The sequence below is a fragment of the Stenella coeruleoalba genome (assembly GCF_951394435.1).
Source record: "Stenella coeruleoalba genome assembly, chromosome: 5".
Classification (NCBI taxonomy): Eukaryota; Metazoa; Chordata; class Mammalia; order Artiodactyla; family Delphinidae; genus Stenella; species Stenella coeruleoalba.
The window spans coordinates 133044304-133067992 of record NC_137150.1 but is presented as its reverse complement, the minus strand read 5'-3'; the positions used below and the strand labels follow the sequence as shown (position 1 = coordinate 133067992).

The following is a 23689-nucleotide window of genomic DNA, read 5'->3' as shown; positions in this document are numbered from 1 at the left end:
ATCTGTGTAAGCAGGAGTAAAACAAATGAGCCCCTACATCGTGTTCAGGTAGAAAGATACGGGGTGGATAGGGGAAAGAGGGTTCAACTGTTAATCAGTTCTGCTGGTTACACACAACAATCAAAAAAGGATTCAAATGCGAGTTCTAAAATGATAAGTAAGCCAAATGTTCTAAAGAGGAATGTTACAATAATTTCTAAGAGATTTTAGTCTCTAAATGTTCCTTCTTAAATTTTTTACCATTTTTAACTACTGCACATGAACTTTAAAAATAACTCAAGTACAGGGAATTCCCTGGCAGTCCTGTAGTTAGAACTCGGCACTTTCACTGCCGAGGACCCAGGTTCAATCCCTGATTGGGGAACTAAGATCCCGCAAGCCACGTGGCACGGCCAAAAATAAATAAATAAAGTACAATATGGTATTTAATTATAATAAAATTTAACGACTGGTACAGCTAGTCCCTCCTCATTACTTATTTTCAGAATTTTCTTGGCTATTGTCCCATGCTAAGCAGCCAGAACCACGGCCAAAATCACGCCCAGGAAGAGACTGGCAAGGACACTGCTGCCATGGCCACATCAGCTCCTTCGGCCCTACTTCAGTGAGCATTCAATTTGTAGCTGCTCCCGCAATCGAAATGCACTCAGAATGCCTCTATCTCTGGGTCACTTGCCCAGGCAGGATTATCTGATTGCTCAAGTCTAGGTCTCTCACCCTGCTCTCATGGCCGGGGGTCAAAGAAAACAGGAAAATGGTCTTTGGGCTGTCACGAGAAAAACTGCCTCTCACACAATGGTGGATGCCCCAGACAACAAGGGATTCCCGTGCTCAGCAGCCCCCGTTTGACAGAGGTCCAGCTCCACAGGTCACCTGATAGATGCACCTGCAAGTAGTTCAGGAAGATTAATAAAATTCCAGTTGTTTGTTTTTTCTTTTTAAGTTCACGTTCTGCTGACAGTTCCTCCTGGCTTCTTTATCTCCCTGAACTGCTTTTTACCAATTATCTAATACATAAATTTTACCTCTTCCATCAGTATTCTCTTTCAGACAGCCTTATAGCCATTCTTTCTCAAGCCATGTAAAGCTTACATTAACCACAACACAAGGCCATAAGTAGAAATAATCCAAATGTCTGCCAGCTAATGAATTGAAAAATAAAATGTAGACTATCCATACAATGAAATATTACTCTGCCGTGAAAAGGAAAGAGATACTGATACACCCTACAACATGGACCAACCTTACAAAGTTACGCTAAGTGAAAGAAGCCAGTCACATGACTGCACGTGTAGAGTCCATTTATATGGCATGTCCAGAATAAGCAAATCCTGACACACCAAGGAGATTAATAGTTGCCCAGGGCTGTGGGGATAGAGGTATTTGGAGATGATGACTAAAGGATGCAATGTTTCTTTGGGGGTAACGAGAATATAATAAAATCGATGGTGTGATAGTTGCACCACCCCGTGAACACACCTAAGCCATTGAATTGTACTCTTTATTTTTTTTATTTATTTATTTTTTTGCGGTACGCGGGCCTCTCACTGTTGTGGCCTCTCCCGTTGTGGAGCACAGGCTCCAGACGCGCAGGCTCAGCAGCCATGGCTCACGGGCCCAGCCGCTCCGCGGCATGTGGGATCCTCACGGACCGGGGCACGAACCCGCGTCCCCTGCATGGGCAGGCGGACTCTCAACCACTGCACCACCAGGGAAGCCCTGAATTGTACTCTTTAAATGGGTGAATTCTGTGGCATATGAATTATATTCAATAAAACTGTTCCCCAAAAAAGATACAACTCCTTCTCAGTTACCGTAGAAAGATTAATTCATAGTTTTTGAAATACATCAAGATTACATGTAATCTTATGTTATAAAATGCATCAAGCTTACATTTAAAATACTTCACGTTCAGCATGAAGTCACTTAAATGAATACAGATAGGACTTGCACACTTTGTCACGGAAACTGATGCCAAAAGCTCGGCCTCTGCGCACCGCTGTCAAATCGGATCTCGGAAAGAGCTTTGGGGGAAATAGAAAAGGATAGCTTTATTGCTTTGCCAGGCAAAGGGGGACAGAACGGGCCGCTGTCTCGAAAAATGTGTCCCAACCCAGGAGGATCTGATGAGGAGTTTTATGACAATACTCCAAGGGTGGCGTTAGATGAGGGTGTGAGCAGGGTCTCAGGCAGTGGGTCTCTTAATCTGGATGAGCTTCTCTGGTCCCTTTAATCTCACCTCAGGCGGTTTCTTGGCTGCTCCTCCCTTGATGAGCAACTGTACGAATCTGCCCTTTGGAACTCAGGGAAGGTCATGGAGGCTGGAGTCTGGTCTACAAGGAAAGGGGGGCACAAAGAGGCCTCCATGCCCGGGAGCCCCACAGTCACCCCACCCCACCCGCCCTGGTTTCCAAACCATACTAAAGACTATACATCAGCATAGCAATCCTAATCCTCAAAGCCTCCATCTGTTAACCTGGTAGTTCCCTGGGTAAACTTATTAAAAATGCTAACTCCCGAGCCCCATCTGTATTCTGAGCATTGCAATAAAGCATTGCATGAAAATTTTAATATTCCAAATCGATTTCATTTTTTTAAGTTTCATGAATTGAAATATTTGTGGACAATGAAAGTCAAATTGCATTTTAAATTTTTCTGCACCACTAACCTCCAAAAATTTATAGGAAAAAAAGAGTTTGGAGGACTTCCCTGGTGTTGCAGTGGTTAAGAGTCCGCCTGCCAATGCAGGGGACACGGGTTCCATCCCTGGTCCGGGAAAATCCCACACACCACAGAGCAGCTAAGCCCGTGCGCCACAACTACTGAGCCCGTGCACTGCAACTACTGAAGCCCACGTGCTCTAGGGCCGGCTCTGCAACAAGAGAAGCCACTGCAATGAGAAGCCCGCACACCTCAATGAAGAGAAGCCCCGCTCACCTCAACCAGAGAAAAGCCCGCAGGCAGCAACGAGACCGCAGCCAAAAAAAAAAAGTGTTGTGTAGCAGTATCACTCAATTCCTTGACTGCTTCTGTTACAAGCAAAACCAAAATGAAACAAGATCTATCATTTAAAAATCATGTTTAATTAAATATTCAGCTAAGGGACTTCTCTGGTGGTCCAGTGTTAAGACTCTATGCTCCCAATGCAGGGGGCATGGGTTCAATCCCTGGTGAGGGAACTAAGATCCCACATGGAAAAAAAAAAAAAAATCAGCTGACAAAGCTATTAGGGTGTGCTGAAAGCCAAGCACTGGAAAACCTCCAGTTTTGTAAATAAGTTATTTCTTATTCTCTACAAATAAGAGAATAATCTTATTCTCACGGCAAATCAGCCTTTTCAACTGTGCCTCCGTTTGGAGCCCTGAGGGTGTTTACAGCATCCTGTAAGATTCAGGATAAGTGCTAGGTGTGCAAAATAAGGAAAGAATAAAGTTCAAAGGGGAGGAGGCAGCAGCAGCCCCAGGGTGAGACCTGTAGGACTGGGCATGTCTGCAAGAGGGAAAGGAGAAAGCTAAAACTTCAACTTGCTTTCAGAGTTTTCCATCTGAGAGGAAACAGCTTGGATAATACAAATTCCTGAAGTCCACTGAAAGAATGCATGAGATCAAAGAGAACTGTTGTATTACTTTGCTAGGACTGCTATAACAAAATACCACAGACTGGGTGTCTTAAACAACGGATATTATTTTCTGACAGTTCTGGAGGCTGGAAGTCCAAGATCAATTTGTTGACAGGTTTGGGACTTCCCCAGTGGCACAGTGGATAAGAATCTGCTTGCTCATTCAAGGGACATGGGTTCGAGCGCTGATCCAGGAAGATCCCACATGCTGCGGAACAACTAATAAGCCCGTGCGCCACAACTACTGAGCCTGCGCTCTAGAGCCTGCAAGGTTAGTTTTTATGGGCTGGGTAATTTCATAGGCTAATGAGTGGGAGGATTATTCCAACTATTTTGGGGGAGGGGCAGAGATTTCCAGGAATTGGGCCACAGCCCACTTTCTGGTCTTTGATGGTTGGCCTCAGAACTGTCGTGGCACTGGTGGGTGTGTCACTTACCTTACGCTAATGTATTACAATGAGTGTATGATGAGGCTCAAGGTCCACTGGAAGTCAAATCTTCCGCCATCTTGGATCTAGTTAGTTCTAACCAGTTTTTGTCATGTCCTATGGCTATATCATTCTTTTAAAGGTTGTGCCCTGCCCCCTTCCCTCCTGTTTCACTTTCTACATCCAGATTTCTTCCTCCTTGTAGGACACCAGTCAGACTGGACTAGGGCCCACCCTAATGGCCTCATTTTAACTTCATCACTTCTCTGAAGGGCCCAATTCAGCCCCTAACAACTATTATCTCCAAATCTGAGGTGCAAGTTCACAGATGGCCTACTGGGCCTGACAGCTGTCACTGCAGTGCCATCTTCCAGCCACTCAAAGCGAAGGACCAGCCCAACAACCGTCCAGGGTTGGCTATTCATAGAGGTCATTCTGAAGAAGGGAGAGAATTAAAAGGTGGGAGTAAACAAGCACGCTTATGTATAGACTATCTCTATGAGGACACAAGTAACTCTGTTCTGTCGCCCCAGCAAAGGAGGGGGGCAGAAAAGAAAGGGGAGATTTTTCAGGCATATTTTGCTTTTTAAAACTAATAATTAATTTATTAAAGTTACAGTATTGAAATTCAGCTTACATATCTTATTATCTTATTTATAAGTTTAACAAACGTTTACTGTCATTGTTAAGGCAACTTTAGTTAACAGTTGATTCCAGGGACTTCCCTGATGGTGCAGTGGTTAAGACTCTGCACTCCCAATGCAGGAGGCCCGGGTTCGATCCCTGGTTAAGGAACTAGATCCCACATGCATGCCGCAACTTAGAGTTCACATGGTGCAACTAAGGAGCCTGCGAGCCGCAACTGAGACCTGATGCAAATAAATAAATATTTTAAAAAATAGTTGATTCCATTAACAAATGAAAACATTTGAGGCTGAATTTTAAGTTTTCTATATTTGTTTTCCTTTCCAAATACTTCTATTATCTGACTTAAGAAAATAAAAAGCCTGAGTATTACTATGATACATTAAACTTACAAAATAAGTTAATGGCTAAAATTCTCTTAGATATGCTAATAATGTATATAAACTTAGGAAGATTTCAATTTTAAATCAAAGTCTAAATTACTCAATTACACATTTTCAATTATAGTTTAAGACTGTCCCAGAATTCTATTAGGTGTGAGTTTCTAAATATTCAACTATATAAAATACCAAATATACTCTAATTTCTTAACACAAAAAAATTAACACTTCTGATTTTTCACTGAGATATAATTCACACACTATACTTTTAAAGTGTACAATTCGGTGATTTTTTAGAGTATGAACAAAGTTGTACAACCATCACTACTATCTAATTCCAGAATGTTCACATCACTCCAAAAAGAAACCCCTATCCGTTAGCATTCACTCACCTTAGTGTTTTGCTTCTTCCACTTAGCATAATGTTTGTAAGGTCCATGCATGTTGTAATATGTATTGGTACCACATACATTTTTATGACTGAATAATATTCCACTGTGTGGATATATCACATTTTGTTTATCCATTCATCAGTTGATGAACATGTGGGTTGTTTCTACTTTGGGGCTATCATGAATAATGTCACTGTGAATACTCATATACAACTTTTTGTGTGGAAGCATGTTTCCAGTACTCTTGGGTAAATAGGTAAGAGTAGAACTGCTGAATCATTGGTAACTCCATGTTTAACCTTTCAAGAAACTGCAAACTGTCTTCTAAAGGGGCTGTTCCATTTTACATTCCCACCATCAATATAAAAGGGTTCTGATTTTTCCACATCCTCACCAACACTTGCTATTGTCTATCATTTTGATTATAGCCATTCCAGGGGTATGAAGGGGTATCCCACTGTGGTTTTGATTTACATTTCCCTAATGACTAATGATGTTAAGCATCTTTTAATGTTTTAGTGGCCATTTGTATGTCTTCTTTGGTGAAATGTCTATTCAAATTCTTTGCTCATTTTAAAACTGAGTTAAATGTCTTTTTATTAATGAGCTATAAGAGTCCTTTATATATTCTGGATACCAGACCCTTATCAGATACGTGATTTGAAAATTTTTTCTCACTTTATGTGGCTTGTGTTTTCAGTTTCTCAATGGTATTCTTTGAAGCACAAATATTTTTAATTTTGATGAAGTCCAATTTTTCTATTTTTTCTTTTGTTACTTGTGCTTTCGGTATCATATCTAAGAAATCATTGTCAAATGCAAGGTCACAAAGGTTTACACCTATGTTTCCTTCTAAAAGTTTTATAGTTTCAGCTCCTATATTTGATCCATCCCAAGTTCATTTTTGTATATAATGTGAAGCAAGGGTTCGACTTCATTCATTTGCAAGTGGATATACAGTTGTCCCAGCAACATTTATTGAAAAATCTATGCTTTCCCCCATTTAATTGTCTTGGCATCCTTGTCAAAAATCACTTGACCATAAATGTATGAGTTTATTTCTGGACTCTCAATTATATTCCATTTTTCTATATGTCTATCCTTATGCCAGTACCACTAAGTCTTGATTACTGTAGCTCTGTAGTGAGTTTTGAAATCAGGAAGTGTGACTTCTCTAACTTTTTTTTTTTTCTTTTTTTAAAAAATATTTATTTAGGCTGTGCCTGGTCTTAGTTGCGGCGTGCAGGATCTTTAGTTGTGGCATTCGAACTCTTAGTTGCTGCATACATGCGGGATCTCGTTCCCCGACCAGGGATAGAATCCAGGGCCCCCGCATTGGGAGCGTGGAGTCTTACCCACTGGACCACCAGGGAAGTCCCCTGTTCTTCTTTTTCGAGAGTATTTTTTATATTCTGTGTTCCTTGAATTGCCATATAAATTCATGATCAGCTTGTCAACTTTTTTCAGAAAGGCCGACTGAAATCTTGAAAGGAATTTATTTTAACCTGAAGATTAATTTGGAGAGTATTGCCATCTTAACAATATTAAGTCTTCCAATCAATGAACACAGGATGTCTTTCCATTTACTTGGGTCTTCTTTCATTTCTTCCAGCAATATTTTATAATTTTTTAACATCTTTATTGGAGTATAATTGCTTTACATTGTTGTGTTAGTTGCTGCTATATAACAAACTGAATCAGCTATACGTATACATATAACCCCATATCCCCTCCCTCTTGTGTCTCCCTCCCACTCTCCCTATCCCACACCTCTAGGTGGTCACAAAGCACTGCACTGAACTGATCTCCCTGTGCTATGCGGCTGCTTCCCCAATAGCTATCTATTTTACATTCAGTAGTGTATTATTTTATAATTTTTAGTGTCTTATACCTCCCTGGTAACATTTATTCCTAATTGTTTTCTTTTTTCATTTTGATGCTATTTTAAATGGAATTGTTAATTTATTTTTCAGCTTTTTCAGTGCTAGTTTATAGAAAGACAACTTACGTTTGTATTTTGACCTCGTATCCTGCAACTTCGCTGAGCTCATTTATTAAGTCTTGCAGTGTCTTTATCAACCCTTTAGGATTTTCTATATAGAAGATAATGTCATTGGAAATGCAGTTCTACTTCTTTCTTTCCCACTTTTTTCCCAAATAAAATATGTCTTTTATTTCTTTTTCTTGTCTAATTTACCTGGTTAAAACTTAAAGCAAAATGCTAAATAGAGGGCTTCCCTGGTGGCGCAGTGGTTGAGAGTCCACCTGCCGATGCAGGGGACACGGGTTCGTTCCCCGGTCCGGGAAGATCCCACATGCCGCAGAGCGGCTGGGCCCGTGAGCCGTGGCCGCTGAGCCTGCGCGTCCGGAGCCTGTGCTCCGCAACGGGAGAGGCCACAACAGTGAGAGGCCCGAGTACCGCAAAAAAAAAAAAAAAAAAAAAAAAAAAAATACTGTATGCTAACACACATATATGGAATCTAAAAAAAAAAAAAAAGGTTCTAAAGAACCTAGGGGCAGGACAGGAATAAAGACGGAGACGTGGAGAATGGACATGAGGCAGGGAGGGCGAAGGGTAAGCTGGGACGAAGTGAGAGAGTGGCACGGACATATATACACTACCAAATGTAAAACAGATAGCTAATTGGAAGCAGCCACATAGCACAGGGAGATCAGCTCGGTGCTTTGGGACCACCTAGAGGGAGATGCAAGAGGGAGGAGATATGGGGATATATGTATATGTATAGCTGATTCACTTTGTTATAAAGCAGAAACTAACACACCATTATAAAGCAATTATACTCCAATAAAGATGTTAAAAATAATAATAATAATAAATAAATAAATCTCTGGAGAGCCTTTGAGGAAAAAAGAATTTGGATGGCAAACAGATTTTACTCATTTCTCATTAGCAATTAGAATAAAGAGATTTTATGCATGTGTGGGCATGCACGCGTGCATGAACACACAGATATGTGCATATGAGTGCATATGTGCATATGAGCAAAAATTAAAAAGAGATTACCTGGACTTCCCTGGTGTGCAGTGGTTAAGACTCTGCGCTCCCAATTCAGGGGCCCCGGGTTTGATCCCTGGCCAGGGAACTAGATCCCACATACATGCCACAACTAACAGTTCGCATGCCACAACTAAGGAGCCCACCTGCTACAACTAAGACCCAGTGCAACCCAAATAAATAAATAATAAATATTTTTTTAAATAAGAGAGAGATTACTAACTCAATGCATTATCAAGGGTGTGTAGAGTAACAGGCAATCACCAATATGCTGGTAGTGAAAAGTGGTTCATCCCTTTCAAACATAATTTAGCAATATTTATTTATTCACAAAATACAATGGCCATCTTTCCATGGCTTTGCCTAGAGATCCATGTCAATCTTTTTACAGGCTGTAAAGGATAGGATGCCTCATAATTTATTTCTTCAATCTCCTGTAGTTATTTGATTCCCCCCGCCTTTTTTTGCTCTTATAATTAGTGGTTCAAATGAAACTCTTGGACCCTCTTCCTGAAATTTTCAGATGTAATCAAGATCCTAAAGTTTGTGTGAACTGTTTTTATGCTGATCACGGCCTTTTAAATGGAGAATTTATTGATTAAGAACATTCTGTCATTGTTACTTTGTTTTATGTATTTTTGTCACGTTAATGGTTTGGATAAAAAAATCTGATTTTTCTTACTAGCAGAATTTTACTCCTATACCTAGAGAAGAGGAGAGAAATGTTTTGTGGTTTGAATCCTTTGAGAAACCAGTCAGCATTGGAAATGAGACAGACACCATCATCCCATCTCCCACCTTTACAAGGCACCCAGTTGAGGATAATAAACGGTCCTTGAGAGGCTGGGTGGATGGCAAACTTCAGTGATTCTATTTTCTACATGAAGTTTTGAAACTTGGAGTGCATTTCAGAGGCAAGGCAGGGAGAAGGAAGGAGATGAGAGGTGTAAGGCAGGAGAACAGGATGCCTACAGGCAACTTTTAGGAAGTTTTGCTTGGTGGCTTTGAATGGAACCCTCCCCTCCGTGTCCTCTAATCTTCGGCAAAATGTCCATTTTTCATTGACATCTTATAATATGAAGAGAAGTACCCAAACCTGCTCCAGAGCTGTAGGAGGCAGCAATAAAGGCTTGCTGAGAAATTATTTCTTATTCTTAACACTTTTGTCAGCTGATGATTTGGACACAAAGAATATGTTTAAATATCTAATAAATGGGGCTTCCCCGGCGGCACAGTGGTTAAGAATCTGCCTGCCAATGCAGGGGACACGGGTTCGAGCTCTGGTCCAGGAAGACCCCACATGCTGCGGAGCAACTAAGCCCATGCGCCACAACTACTGAGCCTGCGCTCTAGAGCCTGTGCTCCACAGCTACTGAGCCTGCGTGCCACAACTACTGAAGCTCGCGTGCCTCGAGCCCATGCTCCGCAAGAAGAGAAACCACCGCAATGAGAAGCCCACGCACGGCAATGAAGAGTAGCCCCCGCTCGCAGCGACTAGAGAAAGCCCGTGCACAGCAACAAAGACCCAATGGAACCAAAAATAAATAAATAAAACAAATAAATTAGAAAAGAAAATCTAATGAATGACTTAACAACAGTCTGGTACTACTAACTACATTTTGAAACAATTTCTCCTAGAGTTGAGATTGTTAATTTAGAAAGCTATGTGCCAAGCCGACATGCAAATACTCTAGCATTTCTTTTCCTTCTGCAGCACTTCAGCATGTTTGTCCTCTGGATGGGGAGGGTCATAGGAAAACATCGCGCAGTAGACTCTGCCACTAACTGTATGGCCTTGGGCATGTCATTTTTCTCTCTCAGATGAGTAAGACTACATGATTTCGAAGGTCCCCTCTAGTTCCAACATTCTTCTATTCCTTGATTACCAACTCTAGCACATCATAATAGATCTAGGGGGAAATACAGGAAAAAGAGAAAAGAGAGAAAAAATGGTCCACAGCAGAATCCCCGATCCTCAGCATAATTGACATTTTGGGCCGGATAGTTCTTTATTGTAGGGGCTGTCCTCTGCACTGCAGATCTCAGGGTCTACTCAGTTTGCCTCAGATGTGGTCAATGGAACCCCTGCATCAGTATCATCTGAAAATGCATTAAAGATACAGATTCTGGCTCTCTGCAGCACCACAGAGTTAGAATCTCTAGAGGCAGCATCTGGAATTATTAAGAAGCTCCTCAAGTCACTCTTTTGAACACTATAGGGTGAGAACTCTGCTCTAGGCCCTCCCAGTTCAAATCTGAAGAGAGCCATCAAACACTACTCTGCTCGAATTCAGATTAGCCCAAAAGAAGGAAAGAGCCTCCAAGTTCCTGATTCTGACTATTGAAACACTGAATTCAAAACAAACCCTGACACAGTGCTCACCACATCCTTTACAACATTAGCTCTTTGAATCCATACAGCAATATTACCAGGTGGATACCACCATCACTCCCTTTTTATAAATGAGGAAACTGAGGCACAGAGGAGTTAAGTCACTTGCCCAAGAACATTCATCGAGTGCTAGGCATATCCAAGATTTGAGCAAAGGCAGTATGGATCCAGGGCACATGTACTTAACACTCTGCTTCACTTGAATAGATCCGTCAGGACACAATGGCAAAGCAAGGAGTTAATCAGGGAAAGAGACGGGCAAGAAGCGGCCTCCTGGAATCTAGTCAACTCTGAGTTTGGGAAAATCATGAGCACACAGTAGGTTGCACCTACTCAGGAGCAATCAGAACAGGACATGAGCAAACTTGAAAGTGTTCCCCAAGCTACACACAGAACTGCCCATACAGGGCAGAAGCCTCACGGGCACAAGAGGCTTAAACACAATCTCTTACTAACGTTGGTTCACCAACAAGCTACTCTGACCCAGAAGCAACTTCCAGGAAGCCAGGCCTAAAAATATCATACTCATCCCTGGCAGTCTGAAAACTGTGTGCATGTCCAAGGCTGTGCCCTTTCAGGAACGATCAGAGAGGAAACCTCCAAGTTATGATTCCCTGGCTGAACATAAGGCAAAAACATAAATTCCCTGAACCATGATAGACACACACACATACAACGGTAAAGAGCAAAAATCTAACTGGCTAGGAGGGCTTAAGCACAACCTTTGCCCAATAAGTGTCTTATTCCCACGCAGAGGCAACCCCTAAATAGCCATGTTAAAACAGAAAAGCAAGGGCTTCCCTGGTGGCACGGTGGTTGGGAGTCCGCCTGCCGATGCAGGGGACACGGGTTCGTGCCCTGGTCCGGGAAGATCCCACATGCCGCGGAGCGGCTGGGCCCGTAAGCCATGGCCGCTGAGCCTGCGCGTCCGGAGCCTGTGCTCCGCAACGGGAGAGGCCACAACAGTGAGAGGCCCGCGTACCGCAAAAAAACAAAACAAAAAAACAAAACAAAAAAAACAGAAAAGCAAGAGGGGAATATCTGAGCAAGAACATCAGAGGCTACACATTGTGGAGAAATAGACTTGGCAGAATTAGTTCAGCCAATTCACTAGACAAACAGACAACAAAGCAAATAACAACCACCTTTAGAGGGGGGAAATCAGTATCCAAAGTTGCTACAATATATTACATAAAATGTCCAATTTTCAACAAAAAATTACAAGACATGCAAAAAACAGGAAAGTGTGACCCATATACAGGAAAAAAAGTAGGTAATAAAAACTGCCTTTGAAGGGGCCTGAATGGTGCACTTTGCAAAGACTTCAAAGCAGCCATTGTAAATATGTACAAAGAATTAAAAGACGGGGGACTTCCCTGGTGGTCCAGTGGGTAAGTTCATATGCCGCAACTAAAGATCCCACATGCCAAAACAAAAATCCCACGTGCCGCAACTTAAGACCTGGCACAGCCTAAATAAATAAATAAATATTTAAAAAAAGAATTAAAAGACGGTATCATGAAAATGTCTCATCAAATATAGAATATTAATAAAGAGATAGAAATTATTTTAAAAGATTCAAATAGAAATTCTGAAGTTAAAAAATATAACATTTGAAATGAAAACTTCACTAGAGGGACTCAGTAGATTTGGGGTTTTTTTTAGGTTTTTATTTTTATATTTTTAACTAATTAATTAATTAATTTTATTTATTAGGCCATGTTGGGTCTTAGTTGTGGCATGCGGGATCTTTTGTTGCGGCACACAGGCTCTTTGTTGTGGTTCACGGGCTTCTCTCTAGTTGTGTGCACAGGCTCCAGAGCGTGAGAGCTCAGTAGTTGCAGCATGTGGGCTCTAGAGCGCATGGGCTCGGTAGTTGCCCTGCAGCATGTGGGATCTTAGTTCCCCAACCAGGGATCGAACCCGAGTCCCCAGCATTGGAAAGCGGATTCTTTACCAATGTACCACCAGGGAAGTCCTCTCAGTAGTCGATTTGAGCTGGCAGAAGAAATGGTGAACTTGAAGATAGATCAAATAGAGATTATCCAACCTGAGGAACAGGGAGAAAAACGAATGAAGAAAAATAAACAGAGCCTCAGAGAAATCTGACACCATTAAATACACCATCAAATGCATAATGGGGGTGTCAGAAGGAGAGAAAGGGATGAGAAAAACAATTGAAGAAATAATGGCTGAGAACATCCCAAATTTTATGGAAAAACATTCATTTACCATCCAAGAAGCTCCATGAACTCCAAGCAGGATAAACTCAAAAAGATTCACATCCAGACACATCAGAGCCAAAATGTTTAAAGCCAAAGATAATGAATGTACATGGTAGTAGATACCAGGGGAATTCGGATCACACAGGACTTTTAATTGTTGAACAAACCCAATGCATAAGAGAAAAAGAACGTAATGGATCTTAACTTCAGATAAAAATTCTTTACCTATAAATGAAGTCCCAGGTTTCCCAAGGATTGATGAAGGCTTTCCACCCTGCAGTTGGGAATCTCAAAAAAGGAAAGAAAGAAAAGAAAAAGAAAACGGTAACTATGTGAGGTGATGATATGTTAGTTTGTTAATTAGCATGGTTGTGATGATTATTTCACAATTATACATATACGAAATTATCAAGTTGTGCACCTTACATGTATACAATTTTTGTCAATTATACCTCAATAAAGCTGGAAACAAATTTTGAAGGATGAGAAAAACATAGTGTTGTGCTGTAAAGCGGTGATTTTGATAAACAGGTTGGGTAAATATAATATGGGTTGGAATCAATTCAAATCTTGATTCTCAGGCAGCTGATGTGCATTTGTTTCCCTATTAGTAGCCTGCAAGTAGAGTGAGGTATATACATTATTCATAGTTCCAAGGAACAGAAGGCACTAGAGATCAGCACCAGTCAAATGCAGATAATTCAGGCTCAAATGACAATAAATCAACATGTTAATTCGATGCCAAATATGGAAACTGGCATCCTGGGTTGGGAAAGGCAGTTTTCCATAGCAAATGTCCACAAATCCTGTGTGTGGCCCTTACTGACCACCTTAGAATGGTTCAATAACTGGGTAACCCACCTGCGAAGAGGGAAAATGGAAAAATATCTAAATGAGTGTGAATCTCCTCTTTTCCTGGGTACCTTTTCCCAACACCCCTAGCCTTTAGGTCTTTGTTATGCTAATTAAGTTAATCTACTGCCTTTTTAAAAAAAATTTTGGCCACACCGTGCAGCATGCTGGACCAGAGATAAAACCCAGGCCTCCGCAGTGAAAGCACTGAAACCTAACCATTAGGCCACCAGGGAATTCCCTCGTTGTCTTTCTTTTAAAGCTGACACTGCCTACAGCCAACTCTTCCTTGATCAAATAGAGTAAAAAATGAATTAATACACTCAAACTAACATAATACTGTACCTCAACTCTATTTCAATAAAATAAACAAAAAAATGAATTCAGATGAATTGAGAATCATATTTCATAGTGAATGAACTGAGAATCATATTTCATAGTGAATGAATTGAGAAGCATATTTCATAGTGCTTCTGGGAATTGTAGCTTCAGAAGATAAGATTCGCAAACATCACTGAAAAATATGTGATTTTAGGATGCAAATGGAACGATAAATCAATCTTCAGGGGAGTATGATTTTGGTTACTACGGCACCACAGTTATTGGAAATAAATCAACTTCTTTGCAGTTACTACAGAACCAGCAAATGAAAGAAAGGGGAAAAGAAGAAACAGATGGATTAAAACAGAGTCCTCACTTGCTTAATTTTCTTTTTTTAATATTTATTTATTTTGGCTGCAGCAGGTCTTAGTTGTGGCATCTCCATTGCGGCATGCGGGATCTTTAGTTACAGCATGAAGACTTCTTAGTTGCAGCATGCATGTGGGATCTAGTTCCCTGACCAGGGATCGAACCTGGGCGCCCTGCATTGGGATCTCGGAGACTTAACCACTGGACCACCAGGGAAGTCTCGAGCCCTCACTTGCTTTAGTCAAAGTGTGAAACTACATCTGAGAGTACAAAGAGAAAAGAGGTTACTTTTGTAGTGCCATGCTTCTTGCAGTAGCTCAGTGAAGTATTTAATATAACTATAAGGTAAGAAAATTTGTTTTCTGGTAACTTTTAAAAAATATCACACATCTATTTCCCACCCACTCAGAAACAGAATTAATGATTAAGTTTTGGTGTGCTAACTAAATTCATGCCAATTCTCTACCCTCCCTTGTTTATGGGGAAATTTGTTTCAAAATGCTCAACTCTATTCTGAGAGCATGGAATTATGAAAAAGATGTTCCAGACTAGGAAATGTCACACACATCTAAGCCAACACACTTTAATTTAAAACCAGCCCTTATGTGTAAGATTATACTACAACCCGGCTGACAGACTGGAGGTAATAATTAGACTTTGTGGAAAATAATAGACTGAGGTTCAAGCATGTTGATTTGAATCATGACATAACCTTAAAGTGGTTAACAATTTTATATAGAAAATGAACAGGTTTTTAAAAGTCTGTGGAAGTACTTCCCTGGTGGTCCAGTGGTAAAGAATCTGCCTTACAATGTAAGGATGCTGGTTCGATCCCTGGTTAGGGAACTAAGATCCCACATGCTGCGTAGCAACTAAGCCCGCGCGCCACAACTACTGAGCTCATGTGCCTCAACTAGAGCCCGTGTGCTGCAGACTACAGAGCTCACGTACCCTGGAACCTGCGCACCACAACTAGAGAGAGAAAAGCCGCACACCACCACTAGAGAGAAGCCCACGCACTACAATGAAGAGTGTGCGCGCCACAACAAAAGATCCCGCATGCCTCAGTGAAGATCCTGCATGCCACAACTAGGACCTGATGCAGCCAAAAATAAATAAAATAAATAATAAATAAATCTTTAAAAAAATAGTCTATGGAGTTCAAATAAGCGAGGTAGCATGATCACATTAAAAACGCTAGTCAACCAGGAATTCCCTGGTGGTTTAGTGGTTAGAATTCGGCGCTTTCACCGTGGCCTGGGTTCAATCCCTGGCCGAGGGAACTGCCAACAAGCGGCACAGCCAAAATTAAAACAAAAAAAATGCTAGTCAACCTACGTGTTTTGTTCTGACTCTAAATGTGATCCTCTGATCACTTCTTATAATCTTTAGGACTGTTGACTGCAGAGTATGCAGGCACCTTCTACAAGGAAAAGAACTAGGACTTCACTGGTGGCGCAGTGGTTAAGAATCTGCCTGCCAATGTAGGAGACACGGGTTTGAGCCCTGGTCCGGGAAGATCCCACATAGCCACAACTACTGAAGCCTGCATGCCTAGAGCCCGTGCTCCACAAGAGAAGCCACTGCAATGAGAAGCCCACTTGCCGCAACTAGAGAAAGCCCACAGGCAGCAACAAAGACCCAACACAGCCAAAAAAAAATAAAAGAAAAGAACTATATTTTAATTCTTTTGTTTTTTTTTCCTGTTTTAATGAGAACTATATTTTCAAATGGTGGACTCTTTCTTCCCATAACTAAACTGAGGAAGACCTGCTGACTTAAAAGTCCATGGGGAAGGGGGGGCTTCCCCGGTGGCGCAGTGGTTGAGAGTCCGCCTGCCGATGCAGGGGACACGGGCTCGTGCCCCAGTCCGGGAAGATCCCACATTCCGCGGAGCGGCTGGGCCCGTGAGCCATGGGTGCTGAGCCTGCGCGTCCGGAGCCTGTGCTCCGCAACGGGAGAGGCCGCAACAGTGAGAGGCCCGCATACCGGTAAAAAAAAAAAAAAGTCCATGGGTTGCGGATTCCCTGGCAGTCCAGTTGTTAGGGTTCTGCGCTTCCACTGCAGGGGGCACTGGTTCCATCCCTGGTGAGGGAAACTAAGATCCCAGATCCCACAAGCCATGTGGCATGGCCAAAAAAAATAAATAATAATATTGTATCTATGTTAAATCTGCTGAATTTGATAACAGTGCTAGGATGATGTAAAAGAATGCCCTTGTTTTGAGGAAACAAATACTTAAGTACTTTAGGGTAAAGGGACGTAGAACATGTAATTATTTTTAAATACTGGTGTACTTTGGGGTAAAGGAACATAATATATGCAATTACTTTTAAATAATTCAGAAAGAAATACATACATGGAGAAAGAGAGAAAATGGTAAAGCAACTCTTGGTAGCTGAACCAATACCAGAAACTGCCTACCTCCACCATTTCATATAAATAAGAAAAATAATCCCCCAAGTCAGTTAGTTAATTTACACTTTGCAGCTGAAAGCGTGCTTTACTGATAACTCAGCTGACTCCAATTCACCTTCTACATGTACAGAATCACACTATAGAATTGACATTCTGAAAACAGAAATGGACTTAGAGTCCCAGTAACTTACAGAGTCTAGTCACTTAACCAAGTCACTTAACTGCTCGCGGTTAAAGTATAGTTACTTATAAGATGCGAACATCAAAATGGCACTTGTGATGAGTGCATTGTAAAATGCAAAGTGCTATATAAGTACGGGTGTTTCTAAAACTGTGTTTCTGCGTTTTTACCCTTTTATAGCTTTGTTTAAAATGTTGGCTAGAAGAGTTAAAACTTGTAGAAACATTTTCTTTCGCACAGGAGTTCTTCTACGCTCATTGTTTGCTTATAAGGAAATACTTCCGAATAAGAATTTAACCATTTTCTGCACACCTACATAGAAGGTAACAAATTATTACACTGTCTATAACTCAGAAGCCTTTCTAGGCTAGTACCTATTTCTGGCTTCTTTTAGGAGACACAATCATAACAAATATATTTAATGTGCCAGGCATTGTGCAAAGTGGCATACGTACATTGTGTAATTCTCACAAAAACTCAGTGAGTTCGATGCAATTATTATTTCATCATCAGTAAAATGGGGAAAACAATAGCAATTACCTCACAGGTCTGTTGTAAGGATTTGAAAAGACTATACATAGAGCATTTAGCACAGTGCTTGGCCAAAAGTAACTGCTAAATACAGTTTACCATTAGTTGGTACCTTCATTTTACAGATAAACAGACACAGAAAAAAGGCAAGTGTAAGCAACAGGATTTTCAACTCAGCTCTGACTCCCCAAGTTTCTGCCGCTTTCTTTCTTCTTTCTTTTTTTACAATTATCTCCTCGTACAGTAGGGGGGGAAAGTAAATCCCCATGATAGTGGCTGAACTTAAAGCCAGGAAACACCTAATTTAATTGTCTTCGACTGTGCTTACCCCCTACCAACGCCAGGCAGAGTGAGCTGCTCACTACGTTCTTGAACTAATGAAAGACTAGGTTTCTAACCCGGGTGAGCTAGATCTTTCTGGGCTGGGTAGTTTCCTCGTCTCTGCGCTGGTGTCCCCGGCTGCAGAGCCGAAGAGGCTGTTCAGGTCCTGTTCGGGGAAACGGACTTGTCTTGCCCTCCTCAAAAAACAATTTACCGAGGGCCACTGCCCTCCGACCCACTAGGACTTGAAGGATCCCAACCTACATTCGCCTACGGTAACTCCTATATGTCTCCACCACCTGCACGGCGACCTTCTCGGAGCCCGGCTCTACCCGCGCCTTCCTCTTGGCAGGCGCAGGCGCAGGCGCGCGGCAGAGTTCTGCGCGCGCCGCACTTCACGGCAAACTACAGCTCCCAGAATCCCCGTCGATCGATCCACCTCCCACTCGAGGTGGAGGCGGAGGCGGAGCAGATTGTCTGGGGAGTGGCGTATCATCTTGAAATGTCCTGCTCGTGTCCTCTTGGGAAGAGTTGGTTTAATAAAAGAGATTCTGAGGTTCCCTGATAAGGTAGGACATCTGTTCCTCTTAGGTATAATACTGCCTTCCGCACCCCGAGGGTTCCCTCAGTGTAAAACGCAGGTGGTCTAGTCCAGCGGAGACACTTGCCCCCGGCCACAGCGGGGAAGCCTGAGGAGTGAAGGGCCCATCGCCTACGCATGCGCACAGGCGTAGCACGGGGGCGGGAGCCGCTGAGCCCCTTCCCAGCATCTGAGGTGAGTAGGGGGCGGGGCGGGGCGGGGCATGTCCCGGGTTGGGACTGACCACTCCCCCGCGACGGTCACAGTTCGCACAATCACTAGTATCCCAATCAACTCTGAAACTCCCAGACCCCAATTGTCCGGAAAATTGTGGAGTCCCCAGGAGCTCAGTTTTAGCGTTTATACATCAAAATATTGTTTTCAGTTAAACCACTTCCAGCATTTAACTGCCATTATCTGTGTACAAGACTTTCTTCTCTACTATACCGTGCTTTTTGTTTGTTTGTTTTGGGTTTTTTTTTTTTTTTTTTGCGGTACGTGGGCCTCTCACCGCTGTGGCCTCTCCCGTTGCGGAGCACAGGCTCCGGACGCGCAGGCCCAGCGGCTGTGGCTCACGGGCGCAGCCGCTCCGCGGCATGTGGGATCCTCCCGGACCGGGGCACGAACCCGTGTCCCCTGCATCGGCAGGAGGACTCCCAACCACTGCGCCGCCAGGGAAGCCCTACCGTGTTTTTTTTTTTTTTTAAATAAATTTATTTATTTTTGGCTGTGTTGGGTGTTCGTTGCTGCCTGCAGGCTTTCTCTAGTTGTGGCGAGTGGGGGCTACTCTTGGTTGCAGTGCACGGGCTTCTCATTGCGGTGGCTTCTTGTTGCAGAGCACGGGCTCTAGGTGCGCAGGCTTCAGTAGTTGTGGCACGTGGGCTCAGTAGTTGTGGCGCACAGGCTTAGTTGCTCCGCAGCATGTGGGATCTTCCTGGACCAGGGCTCGAACCCGTGTCCCCTGCATTGGCAGGCGGATTCTTAACCACTGCACCACCAGGGAAGCCCTATACCGTGCATTTTTAAAATAATAGCGAACATATTGGGAGGTCTCACCTTTCATCTTGGTTTTCCGGCATGCAGCAGATAGCTCCTTCCTAACAAGCTGTAGAGCTTAAAGTCTTTTGGACACTTGATTCTATTCAATTTAGTGTCAGACTAGGTACATACTTTGTCATGTTCTCTGATTGTTTCACGTATGTCTTTTCATGACAGGACTCCTTGGGACGATAAAGACAATGATACACTCACTAACTAAAGAAATGGTGGTGCCAATGAAATTTATAATCTGCTGGGGATACAGACAATTAAGCAAGGGGCTTATTGTGCCCTAACCCTAACCATTTTGCTTACAACTTGCTGTGGGACTTGGTTATGTTGCTTAACCTTCTGGGCCTACATTTTCTCACAAAATGAGAAGATTGGACTAGATGATCTCTCAGAACTTGCCAGCTCTAAAATTCTGTGCTTAGTTAGTGAGGAGTAGAATCCAGATTATATCATAATATGTTAATGCAAAGCATCATCAACTTCCATTTCTCTGCTAACATAAATGGAATATAGCTACAAGAATTTTGGCAGCAACATTAGAAAGAACTACCCCTTGTTGTACTGTAATTTAACGCTTATTGCTGAAAATATGAATTTAGCTGATAATACAACTGTCTTCACCCTATATTTGTTGTCGTTTTATAGATCATTGCTAGGAAGAACTCTGGGTACAATAATGAACACAGTGTATGTGATGATGGCTCAAATCTTAAGATCTCATCTGATAAATGCTTCAGTGATTCCTAATCGAATGAAAATGGGTCCATATCTTGGTGTCATTAGAACTAGAATGATGTCAACTCATAAATCCAAAAAGAATATGAGAGAATATTATAGGCTGCTGAATCTGGATGAAGGATGCTCTGCAGATGACGTCAGGGAATCTTTTCATAAGCTTGCCAAGCAATACCATCCAGATGGTGGCTCTAATACTGCTGATTCTGCAACATTTATAAGGATCGAAGAAGCTTATAGGAAGGTGCTTTCCCACGTGATAGAACAAACAAATGCCAGGCAGAGTAAAGTTGAAGAAACAGAAGAAGAAGAAAAAAAATTCAAATATAACACACCCCAACACCGGCATTATTTAAGTTTTGAGGGTATTGGTTTTGGGACTCCAAGTCAACGAGAGAAGCAGTATAGGCAATTTAGAGCAGACCGTGCAACTGAGCAAGTGATGGAATACCAAAAGCAGAAACTGCAAAGCCAGTATTTCACCAATAGTATAACTGTTAAAGACGTAAGACACAGTAAGGAACAAAAGATAACTCAAGCAATAGAACGTTTGGTGGAGGATCTCATTCAGGAATCAATGGCAAAAGGAGACTTTGACAATCTCAGTGGGAAAGGAAAACCTCTAAAAAAATTTTCTGGCTGTTCATATATTGATCCCATGACTCACAACCTGAACAGAATATTGATAGATAATGGATACCAACCAGAATGGATCCTAATGCAAAAGGAAATAAAGGATACTATTGATCAACTCAGAGAGGCAATTTTAGTGTCAAGGAAAAAACTTGGGAATCCAATGACACCAACTGAACAGAAACAGTGGAACCAAGTTTGTGAGCAGTTTCAAGAAAACATCAAAAAACTAAACAAGCGAATTAATGACTTTAATTTAATTGTTCCCCTTCTGACCAGGCAAAAAGTCCATTTTGATGCACAGAAAGAAATTGCCAGAGCCCAGGAAATATATGAGACGCTTATAAAAACACAAGAAGTCACAGATAAAAAACCAAATAACTTTGATCAGGGAGAAGGAGAGAAAACACCTGGAGTCAAGACAGGTTTCTTTAACTGGATGAATGTGTGGCAATTTATTAAAACATGACCATCTCGTTGCTCACAGAACTGCCCCCAATCATTTTCAGTAGTACTGACATCACACGTAGAGGCTGAGATTTCTTTCTGTAACACAAGAGTCTGAGAACTGTGTGCCTCTGTACTTTTCACAAAACAAGTCACGTCTCCAGTGATGTGTAGATGAGAGAGCTGTAAGAAACTAAGTCAGAGAAATATTCAACCAGCTTTGCTCTGAGGATATGGCAAAACAAGAGGAGAACTTACTTTTAAGGAAACAATTTAATACATTTCAGTTCGTAAATGTCGGTCATCAGGTGAAAGGAGTTAGGATAGGGACTCAGGCTGGGAATCATAAAGGGTATTCCAAAGTCTTAGTGCAGTTTTAAACTCTAATTTAAAAACATTTATTGTTTGCCATCTTCAACCATAGGTACTTCAACAACAACTAAGAATGTATCATGAAAGGTCACAAAATGAAAAGTATGGAATGTAGGCAACTAAACCTCCAAATAATGTATGTTTTTCACAAGTTTGCTGCATTTATACACCTGAGGTTATTAAAGCACAAAGTTTTCTAAGACTTTTGGGACATTCTCTATATGATTGGAAATGTTAAGATCAGAAAATTAGCCTAGTGGAGTTATGACACTCTTCTTTTTTATAAAGCCCTTCTCTCTGCGTACTGAATAAAGAAACCACTAAATATCTTGGTTGTACTTTTTCCTGCCTAACTTCATGAGCCATTAGCAGCGCAGATCCATCTGCCAAGCTAGCTGATTTAGCTATTCTAGAAATAGACTCCAATGTCCACTTTTAAAGAGTTTGAAAGTATTTTCTGACCTTTCAGAGGTGGGGGAAAAAAAAAATCCTTGGGCTCAATGGAAACAAGATTTCACCTTTGGCTTCATCTCTAATCAGAGTTGAAGTGTTAGGTTTACATAAACCTACCTGAAGCCTTTCTTTGTTATGTATCAAACTCCCCAGAGGCTTTTTCAGTGATATGAAAATCTCAGTTTACTGTCTTAGGGATCCAATTTCCTGTCTTAGGAACCCTTTAATAAACAAAGATACGGTACCCACTTGCACCTTTGGCAAATGACAGGAGATTGACATCCATGAGATTGTGTCTCAACCACTTTCAGAAAGACCTGACTTCTTTAGGTTTGTGTAACTGCCTATTCACAGAATCGGGCAACTAGAGGATAATGGAGAGTGGTCAAAAGGAGCAGGTCTGTTTCCTTATTTAATTCGGAGCTCTGTACTATGGAAGTGCCTCAGAAGCATGTCACTTGCCCCTCTGATTTTGGAAGAACAAGTTATTTTGTAAAGTGTGTGATAAATAAAATTACATCTTCAAAAGGAAATTTCAGACCTTTCTGCTTACGTGATGGGGCATTAATTGGCATATGTCATTACTTTATTGAATGAGTTATCATTAGCTTCTGCAATGATATATTATTCTAAATACAATTGTGAACAGTGTGAAATAAGAGTTTATAATAAAAGCTATAGTTCCAAAACATTTTAGAAGGCTATGATTCTGTGAATCTTCTTAAATATTAGAATTAGATACCTAATTACATTGCAGCACCATATATGAATGAAACCATTTTTGCTATTAGATAATGAGAAGTCAAAGTTATCAGGAAACTCCAGTAATTCCTAATTTCAGCACAGCACACTTTATGTTTGTAAATGTTGTCTATATTAATAAAGTTAATAAGGTTAATTAATAAAGTTAATTTTAATGATTAAAGTTAATTTTAATGATTGTTCTATAAACAACTAATAGTAATAAAAATCATATTTTTGCCTGGCCATCTAAGTTAATCTTTTTTGTCTTTTTTATGGATAATGTTAAAACTGACTGAGACATGGACTATTCTTTTTTTTTTTTTTTTTTGACTATTCTTGTTAAGAAGGCAAATTTGCCTATGTAAAAACAGATTCACTTATTTAAATAACTACGTTCCAGGCCAGAAAAAAAGATTTGGGCTGGTTCATTGGAGTTTGTGGAATAGGAATCTGACACTTACCTCTGTTTTGATGTATTGTGTTAGCCAAAAAGTGTGTTCCGGTTTTTCCGTAACATCTCATGGATGTTGGTGACCCAGCAGCTTGAGGATAGATCCTCAGATCACAGATCACAGGCTTTTATCT

The 23689-nt window shown here is 41.3% G+C and overlaps 1 protein-coding gene and 1 long non-coding RNA gene across 2 annotated transcripts; one reads left to right on the top strand and one right to left on the bottom strand.

The window, feature by feature from the left end:
- Positions 1-4339: 4339 nt before the first annotated feature.
- Positions 4340-18455, bottom strand: LOC307186972. Its single transcript, XR_013828522.1, has 3 exons — positions 18355-18455; positions 13323-13385; positions 4340-4916 (listed from the first exon to the last, which is right to left on the bottom strand). It is a non-coding gene; the product is annotated as an uncharacterized lncRNA (long non-coding RNA).
- A 284-nt stretch (positions 18456-18739) lies between these two features.
- On the top strand, positions 18740-23198 carry DNAJC28 (DnaJ heat shock protein family (Hsp40) member C28). Its single transcript, XM_079922653.1, has 2 exons — positions 18740-18865; positions 20366-23198. Exon 2 carries the CDS (start codon positions 20397-20399, stop codon positions 21555-21557), a length of 1161 nt encoding a protein of 386 aa, XP_079778779.1. The 5' UTR covers positions 18740-18865; positions 20366-20396; the 3' UTR covers positions 21558-23198.
- Positions 23199-23689: the final 491 nt, after the last annotated feature.

Bases quoted from the DNA above. Each gene is read 5' to 3' on its own strand.
- DNAJC28 (XM_079922653.1), top strand. From the start codon at position 20,397: ATGAACACAGTGTATGTGATGATGGCTCAAATCTTAAGATCTCATCTG.